General features: G+C 40.5%; 2 protein-coding genes across 4 annotated transcripts; one reads left to right on the top strand and one right to left on the bottom strand.

Annotated features, from left to right (window-relative positions):
• The first annotated feature begins 1,302 nt into the window (after positions 1-1,302).
• On the top strand, positions 1,303-10,428 carry LOC109204948 (rhomboid-related protein 4). 2 transcript variants are annotated; one of them, XM_025898140.1, is made up of 5 exons: positions 1,303-1,568; positions 9,038-9,124; positions 9,237-9,401; positions 9,717-9,996; positions 10,192-10,428. In XM_025898140.1, exons 3-5 carry the CDS (start codon positions 9,249-9,251, stop codon positions 10,326-10,328), a joined length of 570 nt encoding a protein of 189 aa, XP_025753925.1. In that variant the 5' UTR covers positions 1,303-1,568; positions 9,038-9,124; positions 9,237-9,248; the 3' UTR covers positions 10,329-10,428. The 2 variants fall into 2 exon arrangements, with proteins under 2 accessions (XP_025753925.1, XP_025753924.1); XM_025898139.1 differs by lacking the exon at positions 9,038-9,124 and having other exon boundaries at positions 1,306-1,568; positions 10,192-10,424.
• A 5,757-nt stretch (positions 10,429-16,185) lies between these two features.
• LOC100704491 (tubulin alpha chain) lies at positions 16,186-20,219 on the bottom strand. Of its 2 annotated transcripts, XM_019367765.2 has the most exons (5): positions 19,391-19,537; positions 18,322-18,711; positions 17,606-17,828; positions 17,374-17,522; positions 16,186-17,290 (listed from the first exon to the last, which is right to left on the bottom strand). In XM_019367765.2, exons 2-5 carry the CDS (start codon positions 18,619-18,621, stop codon positions 16,313-16,315), a joined length of 1,650 nt encoding a protein of 549 aa, XP_019223310.1. In that variant the 5' UTR covers positions 18,622-18,711; positions 19,391-19,537; the 3' UTR covers positions 16,186-16,312. The 2 variants fall into 2 exon arrangements, with proteins under 2 accessions (XP_019223310.1, XP_019223311.1); XM_019367766.1 differs by lacking the exons at positions 18,322-18,711; positions 19,391-19,537 and adding an exon at positions 20,204-20,219.
• Positions 20,220-23,496: the final 3,277 nt, after the last annotated feature.

Genomic DNA, 23,496 nt, shown 5'->3' with positions numbered 1-23,496 from the left:
GAAATTTCAAAATGTGTGCCCTTTTCACCTGGAATCTATGACTGAAAAAAAAAACTTAATGTTTGAGTGTAGGAAAAAAACGTTTTAACGAAACCGAATATTCAAGTGATAGTGAACAAAACAATTCTCTCCGTTCACACTTCAACCACCATTTTTTCCCCCTATCTGATCTGCTCACCATTTACAAGACATCTACTAAGCCTAAAACACAATAAAACCCCCTAATCATTTATATATTTAGACCACGCTTCTTGCATAACTATCACAGAGTAAAGTAAAATTCAGTGTGGAGAAATCCATGTTCCCATTTCTACTTTGGGGTTAAAGGCAACACTTCCCTCCTCACTCCTTAGAACTGGGGGAGGTCAAAAATGCGGAAGAAACATATCGCCCGTAACTGACTACTAAAAGTTTGTTTTTACAACATTTCTTACCATTTTGCTCTTTGGTGTTTAAGCTAAAATCTCAGTCCTACAAACCGACCGTTAAGCTTCGACGTAAGAGGAAATAATGAAGCAGATCATGACGCTTTCCCGCCTAAAGAGGATTGAACCATTTCTTGAACATTAGGGTGGAGGTGGATCACTGGTATGCTTAATTTTACCCCCCAAAATCTAGAAAAGAAAGTTAACCGCCAGGTTAATTCTGAATAAATTAAAATAATGTATATAAATTAAAATATAATAATTTAAAATTATAATAACTAAAAGCGACATTAACCCCCCTAGTTCACAAAGCCTTAGAATCGCTCTGACCACATTTCTAGAACGGTTTTTGTTGGATGTTGAACGTAGTCACTTGGGAAAAAAAGCGTCTGGACTTCTTTTAGTTTCTTGAAGACGTTTCACCTCTCATCCGAGAAGCTTCTTCAACTCTAAAGTTCTCTTAGTTCTATGTTTAATACTAAGATCACTAGCAAGTGGCGAGGCTTGTTTCTAGATTAATTTCAAAACCATAAAGTTTATTCAGTCTACTATATCTATTACGATCAATCTAAATACTGTTTTTCTAAATACCCAACTTGTAGATTTACCCTACCCTAATACAGCTTACTGTTCTCATTGCGCCTTTCTCCCTTTTTCCCCTGTGTCTTGGCCAGAGTGATTGTTGTTATTATTATCATAGTTTCTTGTAGGTATTGTTTTTACTGCCTTTGTTTATGATAATAATAATAATAATAATGATGATCATCATCATCATCATCATCATCATAACAATAATAATAATCATCATAATCATAATAATAATAATAACAATAATAAAAACTGACCTTTACCTCGCAAACCCCAATGCGGCTGCGCTAACTACGTAGCTTTGTTATTGTCACGTGACCTCTGACGCTTGCACAGCGCCAACTTGTCGAGTTGTTACTGGTAAATGCTAGAAATGATGAAATATCTAGTAATACGTTTTGCTGACGTTTGATTAAGAGTTATATAAGTGAAACTTTAGGTTTTTTATCAGCGTTAAATTGTGCTCAGCTGGTTAAACACCTGGCTGACGTTAAAGTTCGCGGTAGCGAAAGTAACTGAACGAGGAAGCGTTTCCAACGATTGACAGCGCTGACAGTAAGTTTACTTTTAGTTCCCCGTGAAGTGAATGTCATTGTATCTTGTGGGGCATTTTATTCCTTAGTAATGGAATATTGTGTTTTCCAAAGAACATCAGCATAAAGTTTGTTGTTAAGCTATTTTAAACTGACTTGCAGACTTTTTTCTAATTGCTAAGTATTATTGACTGTATCTGTTCAACTACAGTAACATTAACCAGAGGGATACCTTTCTTATATTACTCTGGATCGCGGTGTTGGGGTTGCATGATATCTAAGGCTGTAGTGTGTATGTTTTGACTGTACATATACACCGCCATGTGACTCTGACATTTCCTGAACATCAAAGAAATTTGCATTTATAAGCTCATGGGGAAAAGAGGACTCAGTCTTTAATAATGAATATTAGTTAAATTTCTTATGTGTGCTGTTAGATATCAGCAAAAGGCATCTTAACTCATCATATTAAAGCAGGACAAGCAGTGGTATTCTTTTTCTTATAAAGGCTTCAGATAAAATCTAAAGTCTGGACTTGTAAAAAGATTTTTATTAAATGCATTGCTGTTTGTGATTCATATTGCTTGCCGGAAGCTCGTCCTTGGACGGCCTGCTAGCTTGTCCAGAGGGATTGAGAGCTCCCCGAAAGGGTAAAAGTAGGCTCGTCTTAACAGATTGGTAGCCTCCGGGAACGCGCGTAATTGTCTGTCTTTATTGTTCATTTTGTTGGTGGAATAAGTTGATTTCTACAGCACAATAAGAAGGCTGAACTATTCCACTAATTTGTTTACTGTTGGTCGCTGAAGTACTGGTGAACTGAGAGGAAGGTCGTGTTTCATCACGTAAAGGTGACACCGCTTTCAAGAATAGCTTGAAAGTAGAAGGGCGTGTCAGCTACCTCTCTCTGTTCTCGTGCCAGTGAAAGCGCCGCAGGTGTGTGTGTATTACTAAGCGCTAAAAGAAGCATAAACTAATAATAGGTAATAAAACAACAAAACTCACTGCTGATGAGCAGTGGCTAGAAAAGAAATGTCCAGGCGCCGGACAAATTAGTGCATGTAGATGGAGAAATCCTAAGAAAACAAAATGCCCGACATGGGAGGGAAAGTGTAGCCCCTCCGCTTTAACAAAACTAAAAGAAACCTTACAGGCAGAAATAAATACTGAAAAAGATCCAAAAAAGAAATCAAAGCATACACAAGAGTTGTAATATTTTAAAGCATGGAAAGAGGAATGAAGTGGAATAAACAAAAGGTTAAATTAAGGTTAACTTAAATTAAAGCAATGAAACATAATTGGGAAGACAACCAAGCTGAATGAATAGAATGCGTGAAACCAGATAATTCACACAAAATATATTAAATAAAATAGAGAAATGCATAAGGCATATTAAGGCTGTGTCATTGTTCAGCCAAGGAAAATGTCTCCAGCTTGGGAAGGTGTGAAGCTGCAGATTCACACAGACCCGTGATGGATACATAATAAAATATAAACTAATATGCTATTGTATATTAGTAGTAAAGTAGTGTATTGTAATATACTGTTGCTGTTATAAAAAAGGAAAAACAATACAATGATAACATTAATAATGACATACTATTAATAGGAAGAGGCACCTCAGTCAGTTATGATGTGAGGTGGAAGATTGTTAAAAGTAGTCTGATTCAAGCTTAAGGTTTGCTCAAACTCAGTACAATGATATAGGAGATGAAGAAAATAAGGAAATAACTACACTAATCAGGTGCATAGAGACACTTGACCTGCTTGTAAACCTGTCATCTTAGATGAGACTTTGTTAAGATGAAGAGCAAACCTATACTAACAACTAATGAGCCAAACCCTGTATACAACAGCTAAAGCTACAAGATTGAGAAGCTGAATTAAATATGTGGACACTACCAAGCTAATGAGGAGCGGTGACGTGCATGGAGATGCTGGTTTTGCTCACTACAATTGTATAAATAGAGTTTGAATTCATTACTGTGGATGTACAGTGAGTGACCTCTATATATCTTGAAAAGCATGTCTGAAATACTCGTATGAAAGCATATTTTGAGTGATTTTAACTGTGTGAATGCTGTGAGTAGTAGGTTTTGAGTGATTGGGTGTGATTTGTACAAAAATAATAAAACATAAGTAATAATAACACTACAAAGGTTCATAGTAGAGTGTGTGAACAAGTGGAAGTTTGAGAGAAAAGGCAGTGTGTGTGATGATTCCTGATGTCTGAAAGAGCTCAGTTTAAAAGTGTGTGTGAAATAAAGGTGTATCGTTTTTAGATCAAGGGATTTAGATTGTTTTTAGTAGAATTAAAGAGGGTTTTTAGACTATAAATACAATGAAAGACAGAGTCTGCAGAAACAGGAAATGTGTGCCTGTCGGTGACAGGAAACCGTGTGTGTGTGAGGAGATAGGTTGAATTTAGAACTCTGCGATAAGATGCATGAATTAAACCGTATTGTAATAAATACTTGCAATGAAGAAAGCAGCTTACACTCAATTAATATGAACGCAAAGCCTTGATGATGCCATAGGCAATTTGTTTTATTTTTGTTTGTTTGCTTAGTTTGAAAAATAAATAAATTTGTGATCATACTTGTGGATCACAGTGGCACATAATGATTAGGCATATGATTTACTAATGGAGATGTAATAACTTTATTCTAAAATTCAAGGAGAACAAACAAGAACAACACCTTCAGTTGTGTCTTGTTGTTGTTCTCTGTGTAGTGTGCTGAGTTTTGTTTTTTGTTCCTTTTTTAAATGTTGCTTGAGTGATGAGCACTGTAACTTCTGAAGTAGCTCTCACCATGCGTCCTTGATGATGATGATAAGTCCAGAGCCAGCTGAGAGCTGGGTTATCTGTTTTGTTTTATGTGACAAGGCTGAAAAATTAAAACTTAGTTTCTTGTTTTGAAAAAAAGAAAAAAAAAAAGAGAGGTTTTGTGTTTCTCAGCCAAGAACAACTACAATTTCATTTTCTGTTTTGAGACAGGATAATAATAATAATAATAATAAAACAAAGAGTGATGTTTTGCTTAAGTGTTGAAGCAGGCTAATACTGCAACATACCGTCTAGTGCATGATCTGCGAGCAATATATGAAATCATCTTATTTATCTTTAAATAAACTCCACTTATGGAGACCTGAAGTCACATGCTTAGGGCACACCCTCAGGTGAAGGCAGAAAGCTACTAAACAAAGAAAAGAAGCCATACAAAATGCGCCACAGCCACAAAACTAAGTATTCACATTCTTTCTGACTCTTTGTGAGCCTGAGTTATGACCTTGACTCCCTGTTTTTCTGCTTCCACCAAGGGTGGGGGTGACGCTCCCGTGGCATGTGCTCTGTTCTCTTTACTATCACAAAGAAAAAAAAAGAGAGAGGCCCCTACTCTCTGAATACAATATTCTCTTTATAACTCGGCAGTATGAAATGTCATGAAACAGTGTAACTCACTCACAGTAAATCAGCAGTATAGGATAATACAAACCTATCTAATAAATCTAATGATCTTCAAATTCTTTTAACTAAGAAGTGTGATGCAAACTAAAACTACATACTGATTACACAAGAAGTATGATGTGGCCTACAGCAGTATCATGATTCACTCATTTTGATTACAGGTATAATGTAATATATGACAGCTAAATTTACCCACTACTGACATTTAACTCTCCAGCTTGCAGGACAATAGGTGAAACGTTTGTGAAAACAGAGAAGGAAAAATAAAGACACAGAGAGAGTCTGGTATGACCAAGCAGTGACCAGACAATAAATTTAGTTGGTAATACAATAAATTGTGAGATGCTTTCTGCTTGATTGATGCAACACCAGTAATTTACTGTATGGAGGAAATTCTCTTTTGTGATAATCTTTTGAACATGCATTTCTGTTGACCTGTCAATTTAGCGCATTATAAGCTGATGTGCAAATTAGTTGATTGATATTAGATTTGAAAAAATAACTGTATTATAAAATAAGTGAATAAGATGTAACAACGGTTGAAATTAGTTTCTTGTTTCTAGTGTGTGGAGAAGGTTTTATCATGGCACACATCTGTTTACATGGGAGGAAACTCCTCATGTGATGCGACATTTAGCAATTTGCAAGTGTGCAGCACATCAGAAGAATGACTATGAAATTACAAAGGGAAACAATTTTACTGACAAAGGATGATCAAAAAGCAGCTCCCACAGCTGAGCAAAAGAAATGGCTGAAATGCGGAGCGCAACTAAGAGATGACTTGATGATTTGTGAAGGAAAACCAATACTTCCAAAATCTCTACACAAAACAGCAGCCTTAGTGACACATGGAGTTACTCTCCATGTGTCAACAGGAGGGATAGTAGATATAATCTCCAAAACACTTTTACACTCTAAATTTCGAAACTTCAGCAAAAGAATTTGTCAGAACATGCAGGATTTGCCAAAAAAAAACAAAAAAACACAATGCACAAGGGAATCTCAGACCAAAAAGAGGTCATTTTCCCACACCACCTCATCCTTTCCACACAATCCACATGGATTTTATTGAACTAAATGAATGCCAAGGCTCAAAATACGCTCTAGTGATCATAGACGTATTCTCAAAATGGCCAGAAATCTACCCAGTAAAGAAAGCAGATGCCATTTCAGTAGCAAAATGCTTATGTAACCATTTTATTCCAACATATGGCATCCCCACTCTGATAAGATCAGATAATGGGGGACACTTTCTCAATAAGGTAATCAGCAAAGTCTCTGAAGCACTAGGATTCAGCATCAAAAATCACTGTGCTTATCACCCGCAAAGTGCAGGATTAGCGGAAAGAACTAACGGCACAATAAAACAGAGACTTAGAAAATGTATGGAAGAAACAGGGAGACCATGGCCTGAGTGTATAGGCCTAGTAAAAATGTGGATGAGACTAACACAGGGTTCTCAGAAACTCACACCTTTTGAAATCATTCATGGCAGACCATTTCCACTGCCAATCACAAGTGAACCTTTAGATAAATCAATCAGAGAGACCACACTAGCAGAATGGATGTCGAAGCTACTAGAAAACAAAGATATTGTTTTGAACAATAAACTGCCTTCTGAATCTTCTCCAGTATCTTGCAGGTTGAAGCCAGGTGATTGGGTCCTGATTCGAGTTCTCCATAGAAAGAATTGGAGCTCGCCCCGCTGGGAAGGCCCATACCAAGTGCTCATCACCACACCAACCGCCTGTAAGATAGCAGAGAGACCATCTTGGATTCACCAAAGCCACTGCAAGAAAGTGAGTGACAGCCTAGACTCATAGACTCCAGCACCCCTACCTTCTGGTGATCTACCTGGTGAAGAGAGGGCTGATTGGGTATATCCCGCCCTCTACTTCTCGCCAGTAGTCTACTCACCCGAGGATCTAGGTGTGTTTGGCTGTCATGAAGACACTCGCCGTCCTAGCAGCTGTCCTCCTGCTCCTAGCAGGACTCCTCGCACTTTTCGAGGACAATAAAGAACAAAACACAAGCCAAACGTGCCACCAGCTTTTCGGGCGTTGGCTATCAGCATAATAAAATCATCATCAACGAGACAAGCTCATCTACCATCTACTCGCTTAACTTCCTTAGTATCTTTCAGGGACCACCCCAACACGAGATAATCACCATTGAAGACGCTGGACTTGACAATGGAACGTGTGATCAACTTTTCTGGATCAACTTCAACGTGACGAACCGGAACACATCCATTCACTTCCCAGTGTTCTTGGACCAAACCCCAGGGAAGAACCACTCCATGTGCTACCGACAAGACAACGGTAACAGACCGCTGGGAAACACCACTAATTGTAATCGGACCGCTGGAAACGGAGAAGGTGCCCCTGTGAACACAGCCAACCCCTCTAATGGCACCTACTGGGTGCAAGGAATGGCCTGGCTGTGTGGACGACGTGCCTATTTCATACTGCCCCCAGGATGGACTGGCATCTGCGCCCCAATCTTCATCTCTGACCACACCTTCAGAATAACTATGGGAAACGCCACGAGGACTCGACGACGAAGAGATGTCTCTGCAGTGCAGCCACATAACCCCATGTGGGGATCAGATATTCAAGCTCTGGACGACTGGCCAGAAGGTTACTCACGCCCTGTTTCCCTGGGTAGGAGTTGGAAAACATGCTTTACGAATTGAAACTCTGGACTATCGTTTTGGACTGTTTTTGAATGCTTCCTGTAAGATCAACAAGGAACAAAATGAAGAAATTGACGCTCTACGCATTGCAGTAATGCAACACAGAGTAGCATTGGACATGATTCTCACTGAAAAAGGGAGGACTATGTGTCCTCTTTAACAACACATGCTGTACATACATTCCAGATAATGTACACTCATCCAATATGACTGATGCTCTGAACACACTGAGACAACTCAGGGCTGCACAACAACAAGACTATGTCACAAACACTGAAGATTGGCTTACATGGTTGATAAGCGGCTCATGGAAGTCCCTTTTGATTAAAGGATTAGTTTTTGTGGGAGTTTTACTGTTATTGCTTTGCTGTTTTACCACATGTATTCTTCCCTGCATACAGTCCATGACAAACAAGGTGATCGCAGTCCGTGTACAGGCATATTTGACTCTGCCCATGGACGAAGACGAAGATGACCCTCCTAAAGATGACTTATCTATGATGTTGTAATTGATCTGTGAATGACATGCTGATTAAAAATGCCAAGCCAAGAAATCATGCATAGATAACAAGCAGATTGTTTAACTATTAAAGAAGTCAAACAACAGGAGGGAAATGTAAAAAGATTTTTATTAAATGCATTGCTGTTTGTGATTCATATTGCTTGCCGGAAGCTCGTCCTTGGACGGCCTGCTGGGCGGGAGAGCACGCCTGTGTAACATGTCTTGATAAAAAGAGGAACGGAATGTTCCAGTAAGATAGCCACATACTGTTGTATAGTCATTTTTCTGAGAAGAGCGAAAATACGCCGCCCTGTTGTGTGGGCACCAGTGACTATAAATGCATGAATAAAAAGGTACACTGTGTGACTCTCACTTGAGACGTTCACCCATGTACATGTGATTAAGTATTTTGTCTCACTGTGTTTCTGTTTGCCTTGGCAGACTTCTGTTTGGGATTTTCCCTTAACAGGACTTCTGCTAGTAATTGAATTAAAATAAACTGTAACAACTTGAGGTTGCCGGTTCGAGCCCCGGCTCAGACAGTCTCGGTCGTTGTGTCCTTGGGCAAGACACTTCACCCGTTGCCTACTGGTGGTGGTCAGAGGGCCCGGTGGCGCCAGTGTCCGGCAGCCTCGCCTCTGTCAGTGCGCCCCAGGGTGGCTGTGGCTACAACGTAGCTTGCCATCACCAGTGTGTGAATGGGTGAATGACTGGATATGTAAAGCGCTTTGGGGTCCTTAGGGACTACAAAAGCGCTATATAAATACAGGCCACTTTCTCTGACAATTCTTTCTGCTTTCTAATGTTTGTGTTTTGTCTTAACAACAGCCCAGCACTTCCTTATTAATACAACTCGTAGTCAAGTAGAGGCAGTTTCGATGCATCTGAGTCTTTCAAAGCTGATACTCAGAGATTGTGAGAGCATTACCATAAATTAATCTGAACCCTTTCTCTAATAACTTATAAATGTGAATTTTATGGTAACCGAAAATGTCTGAAAAATAATCAGGCAGTTGTTTTTCCCTAGGCTATTTTCAGTATGCGAAACAGACAGAGGGGATCCCAGCTGGGCTTGCTGCTCCTTGCCTCCCAGGTGTTTCAACTGGGTCTGAACAATATCCCTCCCATCACTCTGGCTGTCCTGGCTCTCAATGTGTACCTTTACCTATTCCCTGCTGCCCCACTGTTTCAGGTAAATACACCAAATATACCTCTAAAGATGGAGACAAAGTCTGTCCATTTTTAATGTCGACCAATATTTATACACCACAAGGTTGACTATTTTGTTTTATCCAGTGCAGTAGCCCTGAAATAATTGTTTTAAAACTGTGTTACTAAATTGTTAGAATATAATCAACGAAAAATGTATAATTACATTAATGGGAAAGTTGTTTATCAAGTAGAAAGATTATGTGCAGATCTCATAATAACTAAAGTAAAAATATACTTTTTTTATGATAGTATTCTAAATAGTATTTAAAAAATGTATTATCTCTTAATTTCCTAGGCCTGTGTTAGTGTGCAGCAGGCCTACTGGTTAAAAGACTGGCGTAGACTCCTGCTGTCCCCACTGCACCATGCAGACGACTGGCATCTTTACTTCAACATGGTGTCCTTCCTCTGGAAAGGTAGAAGGCTGGAGCAACGGCTGGGTGGGCCCTGGTTCCTTTACCTGCTCTCAGTGTTCTCTCTGCTTACTGGACTGGTCTATCTAGTGTTGGAGGCGTTGTTAACAGAGCTCATGCAGGACCAGTCGTACAGCATGGCGTGTGCTGTTGGCTTCTCAGGTATAAATTATAGGGGAAAGTTCTATAATCCTTTATGTTGTAACTGATATAGAAGATTTGATCACTCTATATTTGTAAACATATATTGTATTATCTTCCTCCATATATCATGACCCACTATTTTATCTCTTTTTCCAGAAATGGCAACATCTCCTTATTCTTATGTATTTATCTTTGTAATGATTGTGCTTCTAGGTGTCCTGTTTGCTTTGAAGGTACTCAATAACCATTACTACCCCGGAAGTGTGACCTATGTGATGGGATTACCTGTGTCTAGTCGCTATGCTAGCTGGGTAGAGCTGGTGCTTATCCACATAACATCACCCGGGTGAGTTACATGTCCGTAATTCGTATCTGTAAAGTAATGGCTCCGGTTCTGGCTCCGTTCCTCTTCACCATCTACACTGCAGACTTCTCCCACAACTCCACCCAGTGCTTCCTGCAGAAGTTCTCTGATGACTCTGCAATAGTCGGCCTCATCTCTGATGGGGACGACAAGGAGTACAGAGGACTGACTCAGGACTTTGTGGACTGGTGCCAGCTGAACTACCTCCAGATCAATGCCAGTAAAACCAAGGAGCTGGTGGTAGACTTCCGCAGGCACAAACATCCTCCACTGCAACCACTGAACATCCAAGGTATGGACATTGAGGCTGTGGACAGCTACAGGTACCTTGGTGTTCATCTGAACAACAAACTGGACTGGACTCATAACTCAGACGCCCTCTACAGGAAAGGGCAGAGCAGGCTGTACCTGCTGCGGAGACTCAGGTCGTTTGGAGTAGAGGGCCCACTCCTGAAGACCTTTGTAAGGAGTAAATATTTAAACAAGATATTCTTCAGGCGAAATAAAGACACTCAAGACAGTTTAGATGGTAACAACGTGCGCACGCTGGGTGAGCGCTGCTGTCTCAGGCTCACAACCAGCGTATGCGGCAGTTCTTTATTTATAGCGTTTCAGAGTATGTGTGTATGTGTGTGTGTATGATTCTGAAGAATGGGCCCCTCTTGGTATTTGGGAGTGTATAGATAAGAACGTCCTGCTCTCCCCTTCCTGGGAGTGAAACGGCTCGTAGAGAGCCAGGTACAGAGGAGATGTCCTGGGTAAATCATATCTGAGAACACTATGCTTTTGTCTTTACTTCAGCTTCACTTCTAGTGAAGCAGTAAAATACGATTAAATGGAAAGAATAAATGGGTAAACAACTATTAACACTGAAATTAAAGATAAACTTTCAATAACGTATAAATGGAAGTGGGAATAATACTTGAAACATTTAAAAATCTCTTAACAACCTTCTATGACTCTGTGGTGGCCTCAGCCATCTTTTACGGTGTGGTCTGCTGGGGTGGCAGCATCTCTGCTGGGGACAGGAAGAGACTGAACAGGCTGATCCGAAGGGCCAGCTCTGTTCTAGGATGCCCTCTGGACCCAGTGGAGGTGGTGAGTGACAGGAGAATGGTGGCTAAGCTGTCATCACTGTTGGACAACATCTCCCACCCCATGCATGAGACTGTGACAGCACTGAGCAGCTCCTTCAGTGGGAGACTGCGGCACCCACGGTGTGGGACGGAGAGATTTCGCAGGTCTTTCCTCCCCACTGCTGTCAGACTCCACAACAAAGACTTTAACTGATCAAACACACACATGTGCAATAACACTAAGTGCAATAATCTTCCTGGCATCGTTGTATTTTTTACTCAGTTGTATATAGCATTTGTATTCTATTTTTATCTTATTGTATATTCTATTCTATTTTATTCTACTGTTTATAGTATTTTATTTTATTCTATTCTGTACAGTTGTGTACTGTATTTATTCTTATTTTATTTTATTCTAATTTTTGCTTCATAACTTTTGCACTGTCCACTTCCTGCTGTGACAAAACAAATTTCCCACATGTGGGACTAATAAAGGTTATCTTATCTTATCTTATCTTATCTTATCTTATCTTAATCGGGACTCTGGATTTACTACTCAGATAAAATATAGAGATACCAGTGTGAACACTGATGCAGCTAGCAGGGCAACAGCACTTCCAGGTGTCTGTGAAGGTTCTCAGTCATCCAGGTCATCGTAGTCAAAGGAGTTTGCAAAGAAAAGCGTCTGGACTTCTTTGAGTTGCTTGAAGACGTTTCACCTCTCATCCGAGAAGCTTCTTCAGTTCTAAGGTCAAATGGCCGAGAGTCCCAGATTTAAACCCAGTGGGAGTATCCCCTATGTAGCTGGTGTATCAGAGAAACTCAGGAGAGTTTTCTCCAAGCACGACATCCCAGTGTACTTCAGACCCAGCAACACACTCAGACACAAACTGGTTCACCCGAAAGACAAAACTCCAAACACAGACTGAACAACGTGGTGTATGCTGTACAGTGCAGTGAGGAATGCCCGGACCTCTACATTGGAGAGACCAAACAGCCACTTCACAAGCGCATGGCACAACATAGAAGAGCCACCTCCACAGGACAAGACTCAGCAGTCCACCTGCATCTTAAGGATAAAGGTCAGTCTTTCGAGGATGCCAATGTTCACATATTGGACAGAGAGGACAGATGGTTTGAAAGAGGAGTGAAAGAGGCCATCTATGTCCACTGTGAGCGACCATCTTTGAACAGAGGCGGTGGTTTACGACACCAACTGTCTGCCATCTATAATCCAGTTTTGAGTTCCCTCCCCAGACGCCTTAACGCCCACTCACATCCTGGGCCATCTGACCTCAGGAAATCACATGATAGGGTGGGGCCAGGTTTCACAATGAGCTCACCCGAAACCCTGGCTGATTAGGTCCCACACCCACTTTCACACCTTGGCGCATGTGATTAGAGGATCACCAGGGGGTCCTTTGTCCCTCCTTGGGGGGATACTCCCACTGGGTTTAAATCTGGGACTCTGAAGAAGCTTCTCGGATGAGAGGTGAAACGTCTTCAAGCAACTCAAAGAAGTCCAGACGCTTTTCTTTGCAAACTCCTTTGAGCACTTCCAGGTATCTTTTTAAAGAGTTCAGATTAAACAGGCGAAATTAGCTGAAATTAGCTTTACAGGCTGTAAAGCTAATTTCAGTGTTAGTACACCACAAAGAAAGGTCAGTGGGCTTGCAAGTAGTGATGGCTTTAAAAAATTTATTTTCCAGTTCAAATTAATTTGAATTTGAATAATCCAACATCGATTCATTAAATCCTGAAATTGATTTTTAAATGTAAATGTATTATGCCAGAAACATCAGAATCTCAGCTAAAACATGGCATCGGGTGCTGAAAGCAGACATCTGTCAGATTCCAAAGCTGCACGTCACTCTCCGACCAAAATTCACTGAACCAGCAGCAAAAGGAGAGCAACCAGACTTTTGAAAAACATTGTAATGAATTCCCTCTTATTTTTGCTGTTTTGCTTCCACCATGATAAAATCACACTTCCTGCACAGCTCTCTCTCAGTGTACTTTGAGAACAATTCAATACTCAATACCGAAGAATTTTCAACTTTCACGAATTATGCCAAATTGCAAAACTCTTAGATTTGTCTCTAATAAAACTGCTACTGCAGCATTTTTTCAAGATGGTTTTATGCTATAAAAGACCAGGTCAGCAAAATCTCCTTCATATTTTTCTGTTTTATCCTCAGTTACTTTGACACAATGGCATTTCCTGAAATGCTTGGACCTCTGAAGTCTCACAAGTGTCAGCTTCATTTTTATACTTATATTGAGTTTGTAATTGCAGAGAAATAGTCGATTCACTTTGGGCATGCTATTTTCCAGCAGGAACCTTGGGGCTTAATCTGTTAAGCCACAGGAATTAAATAAAAAGTGCAATATTGTAACTGCTAAGGATGTGTTATTAATTTAGAAAAAAAAAATAATTTACAAGGTTTAGAGGCTTCTTTCGACAGTACATATCCAAGATAAATGATCATAATTACACTAGATTAATCCGGAATAAAGTAAAAGGCGTCTTCTATTAATTATAGAATAAAAATGTAAATTTTAAACGTACAAATATCTTTTATGCCTCTCTAGTTTATAGACCCTTAGATTCGCCCTGACTTCCTCGGACCGCATTTCTAGAATCATTTTACGTATCGCCTCCTGGCGGTTTGGATGATAAATGTAACTCATGTATAACTTTTAACAATTTGAGTACAACCAAGTAATTTAAATTTTAATACAGTATTAGTACAATAAAACGGAATTTTAAAAAATGTGTTTCTTTCTGTGTCTTCATAGCTCTGCCTTCAATTACATACGTGAAAAGATGACGCAGCCAAACAGGTCACACTGCGAGAAGAAATCGATCAAGACTATTGATCTATGCAAAAATACAAAGGTGTATCCCACCAAGCAATCCCTTTGTATAAATTGATGTTTTGTTTTCTTTCTCTTTTTATATGTATTTATTTTCTTCATAAAAACACAGTATACTCGCTGCTTCACATTTACTCACATTTTCCTCTATATTATTATGTCTATGTTATTGTGTTGTCGTTCAATGATCACGTTGTTTACAGAAAGGGTTTTTTTTTAAGCCAACAATAAGAAGTTCAAAATTATGAAAACAAAACAAAACAAAAACTTCCCATCTATATGCCGCTGTTCCTATAAGCAACAGATGCTCCGGCAGCTGAAGTCCGGGTAATGATCGTTGGCGGCAGGAAAGCTATACAGTTTGTAGAGTGTAGAAAACGGCGAGCCAAATCAAACAGGTTTGTGTTTGTGAGACGAGAAAGCTGATCCTAGGTAGGATTCCTGAACAACTGACGGAGAAACGGTGTGCTACACCTGGCGCACGTGTTTACAATCGATACCAGAAACCGGTGAGACAGAGCGGGACGTTAAACCTCTTCCGCTGAAGCCTCTGAACATGTTCGGCAGGCAGTCCCTGCTTGTAGTTACGATTATTAACAGGCATTTCTACTTTCGACCACTTAAAGTATTTATTTGTTTACTCATCTTTTTAAAATAAATGTAATTTAATTAATTACTTGACCTATTTACTAGGTATATCTTTTGGAGGCAATATTGACCAGAAATATTACTATTAAAAAGTAAATTGAATCAGGAAACTTAAAATAATATTAATATCTCCGTTGGGTGGCGGTAACTATTTCCCAAATCTGTGTCCTTAAATTTAAATATAAATTAGTGTACCAGTGACTGTATAAAGCACACAGCCTTAAATATATTTAATATTTAATACTGTAAGTATGTCATTAATTATGTGTTGTAGTTTCTAAATGTGACCACTGGGGGGAATCAGCATGGGTGTTTGTGAACAATATACAAACATGGAAGGAGGTAAGAATTTCGAATGGTATTTAAACGTTCTGCCAACTAATTTTTAAACAAGACCACAGCAGCGGTATCGACAAAACGCACTTCAGTTATCTAAAGTAACTATTTTTTAGATGAAATAACATGATTGTTTTTATGCTGACTGTGCATGTATGTTTAAGGTGTATTTTATTTTTCATTTTTCTGTGGTGGCTGTTCGGGTAGAACTAAAAAACATTACCATTGGCTCAGCATATACTGCCAGATGCACACCTTTGATTCCCAAATTAGTGGCCAGGGTCCCTAGAGAGTGACAAATCTGATTGACTGTGAGATTATAGTATATAGATTACTATTTTAATGTAGATGTTAGAAAAAAGAAAATCTGTTCCTCACAAATGGGATTTCTGTGTTTGGGTGGAATATGCTTTTTGTGAAATATTATAGACTTTCCTCACTAGACCCCAAACACATAATTAGATGAAACCAGATTAAATTTTACAGCCCCAAGCAACTGCTGTTTTATGTATTTAAATATTTAAGGTGTAAAGCTTTAAAACTGTTCTTAGAGTTTGAGTATCAGTGTTTAAAAAAAATAAGGCACTGACACCTTGTCTTTTAATTGCTCATGTACTCTTTATTAAAGATCAGCAGCACCTTAATAAAAGAAAGTGCTGATACTGAAAGAACAAAACTACAAAACAAAGTGGTCATGTCTCCATGTTCTGTAATATACTTGCATATCTATATTATTGCTAATATATATTGTAATATATCTATATCACTAAAGCACTTCTGGATGGATGCAAACTGCATTTCGTTGCCCTGTACCTGTGCATGTGCAATGACAATAAAGTTGAATTCTATTCTGTTGAATTCTATTCTGAATTCTATTCTACATTCTCACATAGCATTAAAACACCACATTTTCAAACACATTTATTTAAAGTTGAAAAATATACACAGGAATATTGTAACAAGATTTGATAGAACAATGTAACAGTGCTTCTGAGCGAACTTGCATAACTTTGATGATTTTATTGCAATGAACCTACTCTTCACCTTCCTCATCTCCCTCACCATCAGCAGAGTCAACTCCAACCTCTTCATAATCCTTCTCTAGAGCTGCCATGTCGTCTCTAGCCTCAGAAAACTCGCCCTCCTCCATTCCCTCACCCACATACCAGTGAACAAATGCACGCTTGGCGTACATCAAGTCAAACTTGTGGTCGAGTCGTGCCCAGGCCTCAGCGATGGCGGTGGTGTTACTCAGCATACACACAGCCCTCTGTACCTTGGCCAGGTCTCCACCAGGAACCACAGTGGGTGGCTGGTAGTTGATGCCGACCTTGAAACCGGTGGGGCACCAGTCCACGAACTGGATGGTGCGCTTGGTTTTGATGTTAGCAATGGCAGCGTTGACATCTTTGGGCACCACATCGCCACGGTACAAAAGGCAGCAGGCCATATACTTGCCGTGGCGAGGGTCACATTTCACCATCTGATTGGCTGGCTCGAAGCAAGCGGTTGTGATTTCTGAAACAGTTAACTGCTCGTGATAAGCTTTCTCTGCAGAGATGACGGGGGCGTACGTGGCCAGGGGGAAGTGGATACGAGGGTAGGGCACCAAGTTGGTCTGGAATTCTGTCAGATCAACATTGAGGGCACCATCGAAGCGGAGCGAAGCAGTGATGGAGGACACAATCTGGCTGATCAACCTGTTCAGGTTGGTGTAGGTAGGACGCTCGATATCAAGGTTCCTACGGCAGATGTCATAGATTGCCTCGTTATCTACCATGAAGGCACAGTCAGAGTGCTCTAGGGTGGTGTGGGTGGTCAGGATGGAGTTGTAGGGCTCAACCACAGCGGTGGACACTCGGGGAGCTGGGTAGATGGAAAACTCCAGCTTTGACTTCTTGCCGTAGTCGACAGAAAGGCGTTCCATCAGCAGGGAGGTGAAACCAGAGCCGGTCCCACCGCCGAAGCTGTGGAACACCAGGAAGCCCTGAAGACCAGTGCACCGGTCAGCCTGAGGATGGAGAGGGAAAGACAAAGTTAACAAGATACAATTATCTAGTTTACTTTGCCGATAATGACTCTGAATTTACCCACCAGTTTGCGGACCCTGTCCAGAACAAGATCAATAATCTCTTTGCCGATGGTATAGTGTCCACGGGCATAATTGTTAGCTGCATCCTCCTTGCCAGTGATCAGCTGGTCAGGGTGGAACAGCTGGCGATACGTCCCAGTCCGCACCTCATCTAAGGAAACAGACAGACATTTTGTTATTCAAACTGACTCACATATTACACTGCTATATTTAGCCAATGGTAACAATGCTTACCGATCACAGTGGGTTCAAGGTCCACAAAAACAGCTCTAGGGACATGCTTTCCAGCTCCAGTCTCACTGAAAAAAGTGTTGAAGGAATCATCTCCTCCGCCGATGGTCTTGTCACTGGGCATTTGTCCGTCTGGCTGAATGCCATGTTCCAAGCAGTAAAGCTCCCAGCAGGCATTCCCAATCTGGACGCCAGCCTGTCCAACGTGGATGGAGATGCATTCACGCTGTGGGGAAAAAACAAAAATAACATGTCAATTAGATGTACACCTTTTTCTTTTAGATCAGAGTGAAGGGACACAAATTGAAAAATTTTAATTGTATACTTGGGACCAATGCCAATTACTCCGTGCTTTTGGGCCAAACAGTCTTTAAAAAGTATCCCAATCACAAGCATACCAGTTTTCACTTGACTGCTTTCTCCATACATGGTGTTGCTATGCAACAAATCTTTCCTTCCTTAACTACCGATGACATACGCAGGCCCGGCCCTAACCAATCTGGCGCCCTAGGCAAGATTTTAGGTGGCGCCCCCCTACATCGGCAGTGTAGTGTATGTACTCACAAGAAACCGAATAGCTTTGTCTTTGACCTTTTTTTTTTACTTAAAGAAAGCAAATTCATAATCAGAATAATTAACAAGATAAAAAAATATATGAATAAATAAATGAATACAAAAAATAAAAAATGAATATATGAAATACAATAAATTTTACATACATAAAGGAAGACCGCTTGATGCTGCTGCATCACTGCTGGGTTGTGCTGCTGAGGTGGAGGCAACAGGAAGACCGCTTGATGCTGCTGCAAAACTGGTGGGTTGTGCTGCTGAGGTGGAGGCAACAGGAAGACCGCTTGATGCTGCTGCATCACTGCTGGGTTGTGCTGCTGAGGTGGAGGCAACAGGAACACCGCTTGATGCTGCTGCAAAACTGGTGGGTTGTGCTGCTGAGGTGGAGGCAACAGGAAGACCGCTTGATGCTGCTGCATCATGGCTGGGTTGTGCTGCTGATGCTGCATCACTGGTGGGTTGTGCTGCTGAAGTGGAGGCAGCAGCGGTAGATGTGGTAGATGGCCCAGGGGTGGGATTTAGAAACTTCAACAGTGCATCTGAAGAGAGAAGTATGTGACACCACTGAGTATTAAAGTCTAATAATAAAAACATATGATTCCAGGAATAAAATGAAATGATATAATATAAATGAAAAACCAAAGAGATATATGTATGATGTTAACTGATATGCAAATTAGATTAGATTCAATTTATTGTCATCATTACAGTGAAATGCTGAATAGCAGAATGCAAAGTAACAGTATAATATCATATGAGAATGTTATGTTATGATTATCTTTGACCGAATCACAGCAGTGCTCATATTAAAAAACAACATTCCCTCTCATGTGATATTGCTTAATTAACATTAATGATGTGCACTTTAACAACTAGGTTTACAACTATAATATATACAGGGGTGGAAAAGTGACTATTACCTGCAGGGTAAACGTTAGCTAACCAGAAGGCAATAACAATGTAAACAAAAAACACCTGCTTAAAAGATGAATACAAATGAGGAATGGTGGGAAAGGTGGGAGTACTGTAATTACCTAACGTTACATTATTATTTTCCATAACAATTTAGCCCCCTCCAAATATTAACTGACGTTAAAACAGTTAACTAGCTATTTATTGATTAGCAATTAGCGAATCATGTAACATTAGCTTAATGCTAAAAATTTAGGTTACTATCACATTCAGACAAATAATTTCATGTAGGCTAACGTTACCTACCTCTGTCTTTTTCTCGTTTCTCCTCCTCTTCTTTTCTCTTTTTTCTTCCCTGGGCACCTGACAGTTTTGGCCGTTTTGACATCTTGTGTTGATTTTTTGATGTGGTGACGTCCAAAAGGAACCATGATAAGGGAAGGGAGGGGGCGCACCGTGCGGGGGGGGCGTAATGTTGTAACAAATAATATTTCTATTAAATAAGCTTTACTTTACATTTTAATTAACGTGGGGTTATTTTTTGTATTTAGAAATAATAGTACCAACTTTTTTTCTTTTTTTTTTCAACATTTGTGGCACTGGCGTGGCGCCCCCTGATGGACGGCGCCCTTAGCATTTGCCTATACGGCCTATGCCACAGCCGGCCCTGGACATACGTGCTGTTGAAATTTCAAAATGTGTGCCCTTTTCACCTGGAATCTATGACTGAAAAAAAAAACTTAATGATTGAGTGTAGGAAAAAAACGTTTTAACGAAACCGAATATTCAAGTGATAGTGAACAAAACAATTCTCTCCGTTCACACTTCAACCACCATTTTTTCCCCCTATCTGATCTGCTCACCATTTACAAGACATCTACTAAGCCTAAAACACAATAAAACCCCCTAATCATTTATATATTTAGACCACGCTTCTTGCATAACTATCACAGAGTAAAGTAAAATTCAGTGTGGAGAAATCCATGTTCCCATTTCTACTTTGGGGTTAAAGGCAACACTTCCCTCCTCACTCCTTAGAACTGGGGGAGGTCAAAAATGCGGAAGAAACATATCGCCCGTAACTGACTACTAAAAGTTTGTTTTTACAACGTTTCTTACCATTTTGCTCTTTGGTGTTTAAACTAAAAAAACGGCAGAAAAATCTCAGTCCTACAAACTGACCGTTAAGCTTCGACGTAAGAGGAAATAATGAAGCAGATCATGACGCTTTCCCGCCTAAAGAGGATTGAACCATTTCTTGAACATTAGGGTGGAGGTGGATCACTGGTATGCTTAATTTTACCCCCCAAAATCTAGAAAAGAAAGTTAACCGCCAGGTTAATTCTGAATAAATTAAAATAATGTATATAAATTAAAATATAATAATTTAAAATTATAATAACTAAAAGCGACATTAACCCCCCTAGTTCACAAAGCCTTAGAATCGCTCTGACCACATTTCTAGAACGGTTTTTGTTGGATGTTGAACGTAGTCGCTTGGAAAAAAAAGCGTCTGGACTTCTTTTAGTTTCTTGAAGACGTTTCACCTCTCATCCGAGAAGCTTCTTCAACTCTAAAGTTCTCTTAGTTCTATGTTTAATACTAAGATCACTAGCAAGTGGCGAGGCTTGTTTCTAGATTAATTTCAAAACCATAAAGTTTATTAGGTATTGTTTTTACTGACTTTGTTTATGATAATAATAATAATAATAATAATAATGATAATCATCATCATCATCATAACAATAATAATAATCATCATAATCATAATAATAATAATAACAATAATAAAAACTGACCTTTACCTCGCAAACCCCAATGCGGCTGCGCTAACTACGTAGCTTTGTTATTGTCATGTGACCTCTGACGCTTGCACAGCGCCAACTTGTCGAGTTGTTACTGGTAAACAGTGTTGGGACTAACGCGTTATTAAGTAACGCGTTACAGTAACTACGTTATTATTGTGGTAACGAGCACGGTAACTAGTTATTATGCCAAAACCAGGAACACGTTACTCGTTACTGGGATTTAGATAGGCTCGTTACTTCGCGTGGTGGATATCGCGGAGCTTCCACAGATTCAATAACATTAGCAAGTGGTGGAAGCCAGCAGGTGGATGAAGGAAAAGGGAGGCAAGAGGAGAGACCCGAAGCGGCCGCCGGTCCGCGTGTCAGGTGAACTGAACTTCAGGTAAGAAGTTATGACCTGCAGTCTATCGGAGTCAGATATAAACCAAGTTTAGGTGGAGTTTATTTTCGGTATGCTGACATTTTCGTACTGCGTGCTAGCTCAGTAGCGGTTTTAGATACGGGCGACACAGGCGGTTGCCCGGGGCGGCATCGTGATGGGGGGCGGCATCACGGGCATCGGCAAAAAAAAAAAAAAAAAAAAAAAAAATGCTCGGACTCATGCTGCCCCGACGGCAGCCAGCGCATATTGGGAATGTCATAGGCACCAATCGGTTTTCTATCGCCCATTTGCTGGGAGTAAGGGCGCCCTCCGTTTGCGAGGTGCGCCTGCTGCTTGCGGCACAGGGAGGAGAGGGCGGGGCGGCGGGGGATTCTCTGGCTGGCTGGAGCAGCATCTAATAACCAACTCGCAAAATAAAACAAAATAAAAACAAAACAACAAACACGAAAACACCGGACATTATGATACAGACTTATAATTTGCACCGATGTTTTTTCGAAATTCTATACACGAAAACTGAGCGCGAGAGCCCTCGGTGCACCTGCGCGCTGCTGAAGTCAAAGTAAACTTTATTGTCATCTCCGCTACATACAGTCCAGTATATAGAGAGACGAGACGACGAGGCTCCAGTTACAGCAGTGCAATTAAACGAACAATAAATATAGTAGAGTAAGAAAATAAATATACACTTTAGGACTCGGGGTAAAGGGATCAATAACAATTTAAAATTTATAATTTACAGTTTGATGATTTCCAGCACGGTGGCACGGTGGTTAGCACTGTTGCCGCACAGCAAGAAGGTCCTGAGTTCAATTCCACCATCAGGCCGGGGTCTTTCTGTGTGGAGTTTGCATGTTCTCCCCGTGTTTGCGTGGGTTCCCTCCGGGTACTCCGGCTTCCTCCCACCGTCCAAAGACATGCAGCTTGTGGGGATAGGTTAATTGGATAATCGAAATTGTCACTAGGTGTGAATGTGCGAGTGAATGTGAGTGCGCATGGTTGTCTGTCCCTGTGTGTTGGCCCTGCGACAGACTGGCGACCTGTCCAGGGTGTACCCCGCCTCTCGCCCTATGACAGCTGGGATAGGCTCCAGCGCCCCCCGCGACCCTGAAAAGGTTAAGCGGAAGTGAATGGATGGATGATTTAAAGTCTCACACATAACCCGTCGAAAGGGGAGGGAGACCTGCTGCTTCCAAATAGAGCACATTTCATTCATAATGTTGTAAATCCAAGCCCATTATGTATTCATGATTTGAATCCTGGGTTGTGTGAAATCCCAGAAATAAACCCTAGACAAAGTTAATCTGTGAACTAAGGTGTAGGTCTGTTAGGTTATGTTGTGGTGATCCTCTGGTTGAGGGATGGGTGTTCATACTGGAGTGCAAAATTAAAACCAATGGAAGATGGACAAGAAAAGTTCAAAGCCATCAGGTGCTCAGTTTAGAAAAAAGAGAAAAGAAGAGGAGGAGAAACGAACAAATGATACAGGTAAACAGATGTGTCATTGGATAATGGCAGGTCATCCTGAAACAATCAGAATCAGAATACTTTATTAATCCCTAAGGAAATAATGTGGGTTACAGTTGCCCCAAGAAGAAATGGTAAAAATAGTAACAGTAACAGACTAAACTCCAAACAATACATTATGTTACAGATTTTAATATTAATTAGTCATTGTCAATTGTTGATTTGTCCTGTTCTCATTGTATGACGAATTATGATGGCTGTTTGGTAGCCGTTTGCATACTATGCATACTCTCTCTCTCTCTTCATATGTGTGTGTGGACAACAGTTTTATGTTAATGTACAATCCTTAACATGTTGTGTGTGTGTGTGTGTGTGTGTGTGGGGGGGGGGGGGGCGCCAGAGGGAGTGTTCGCCCAGGGCGCCAAACAGGCTAGGACCGCCACTGTGCTAGCTAGCATGACGGAGTTTCTATACAGCTGGGTGGGTGCTATGTTACTGATGTTGAACTTTATTTTGTTCATATGGTTAATTATTAGAGTTGCAACCGTCCCCTAAAAAACAGAATCGTCTGGTATTCAGAGAAAATATTACGCGTTTCGTACTGAGGTGAAAAGGAACACAGTTTGTCCCGGACTTCAGCTACAATGAAAAAGACACAAAGCTGAAGCTGCACAGCTGCCTCTTCTTCTCTCATTCTCTCCTCTCCTGTTTCTACTTCAATCACGAAACTGATCAATGATCAGCTGATCGGCTTT

This window comes from Oreochromis niloticus, linkage group LG14 (assembly GCF_001858045.2).
Source record: "Oreochromis niloticus isolate F11D_XX linkage group LG14, O_niloticus_UMD_NMBU, whole genome shotgun sequence".
NCBI lineage: Eukaryota > Metazoa > Chordata > Actinopteri > Cichliformes > Cichlidae > Oreochromis > Oreochromis niloticus.
Note: the sequence above shows the minus strand (reverse complement) of the source record. Positions and strands in the feature narration are given on the sequence as shown.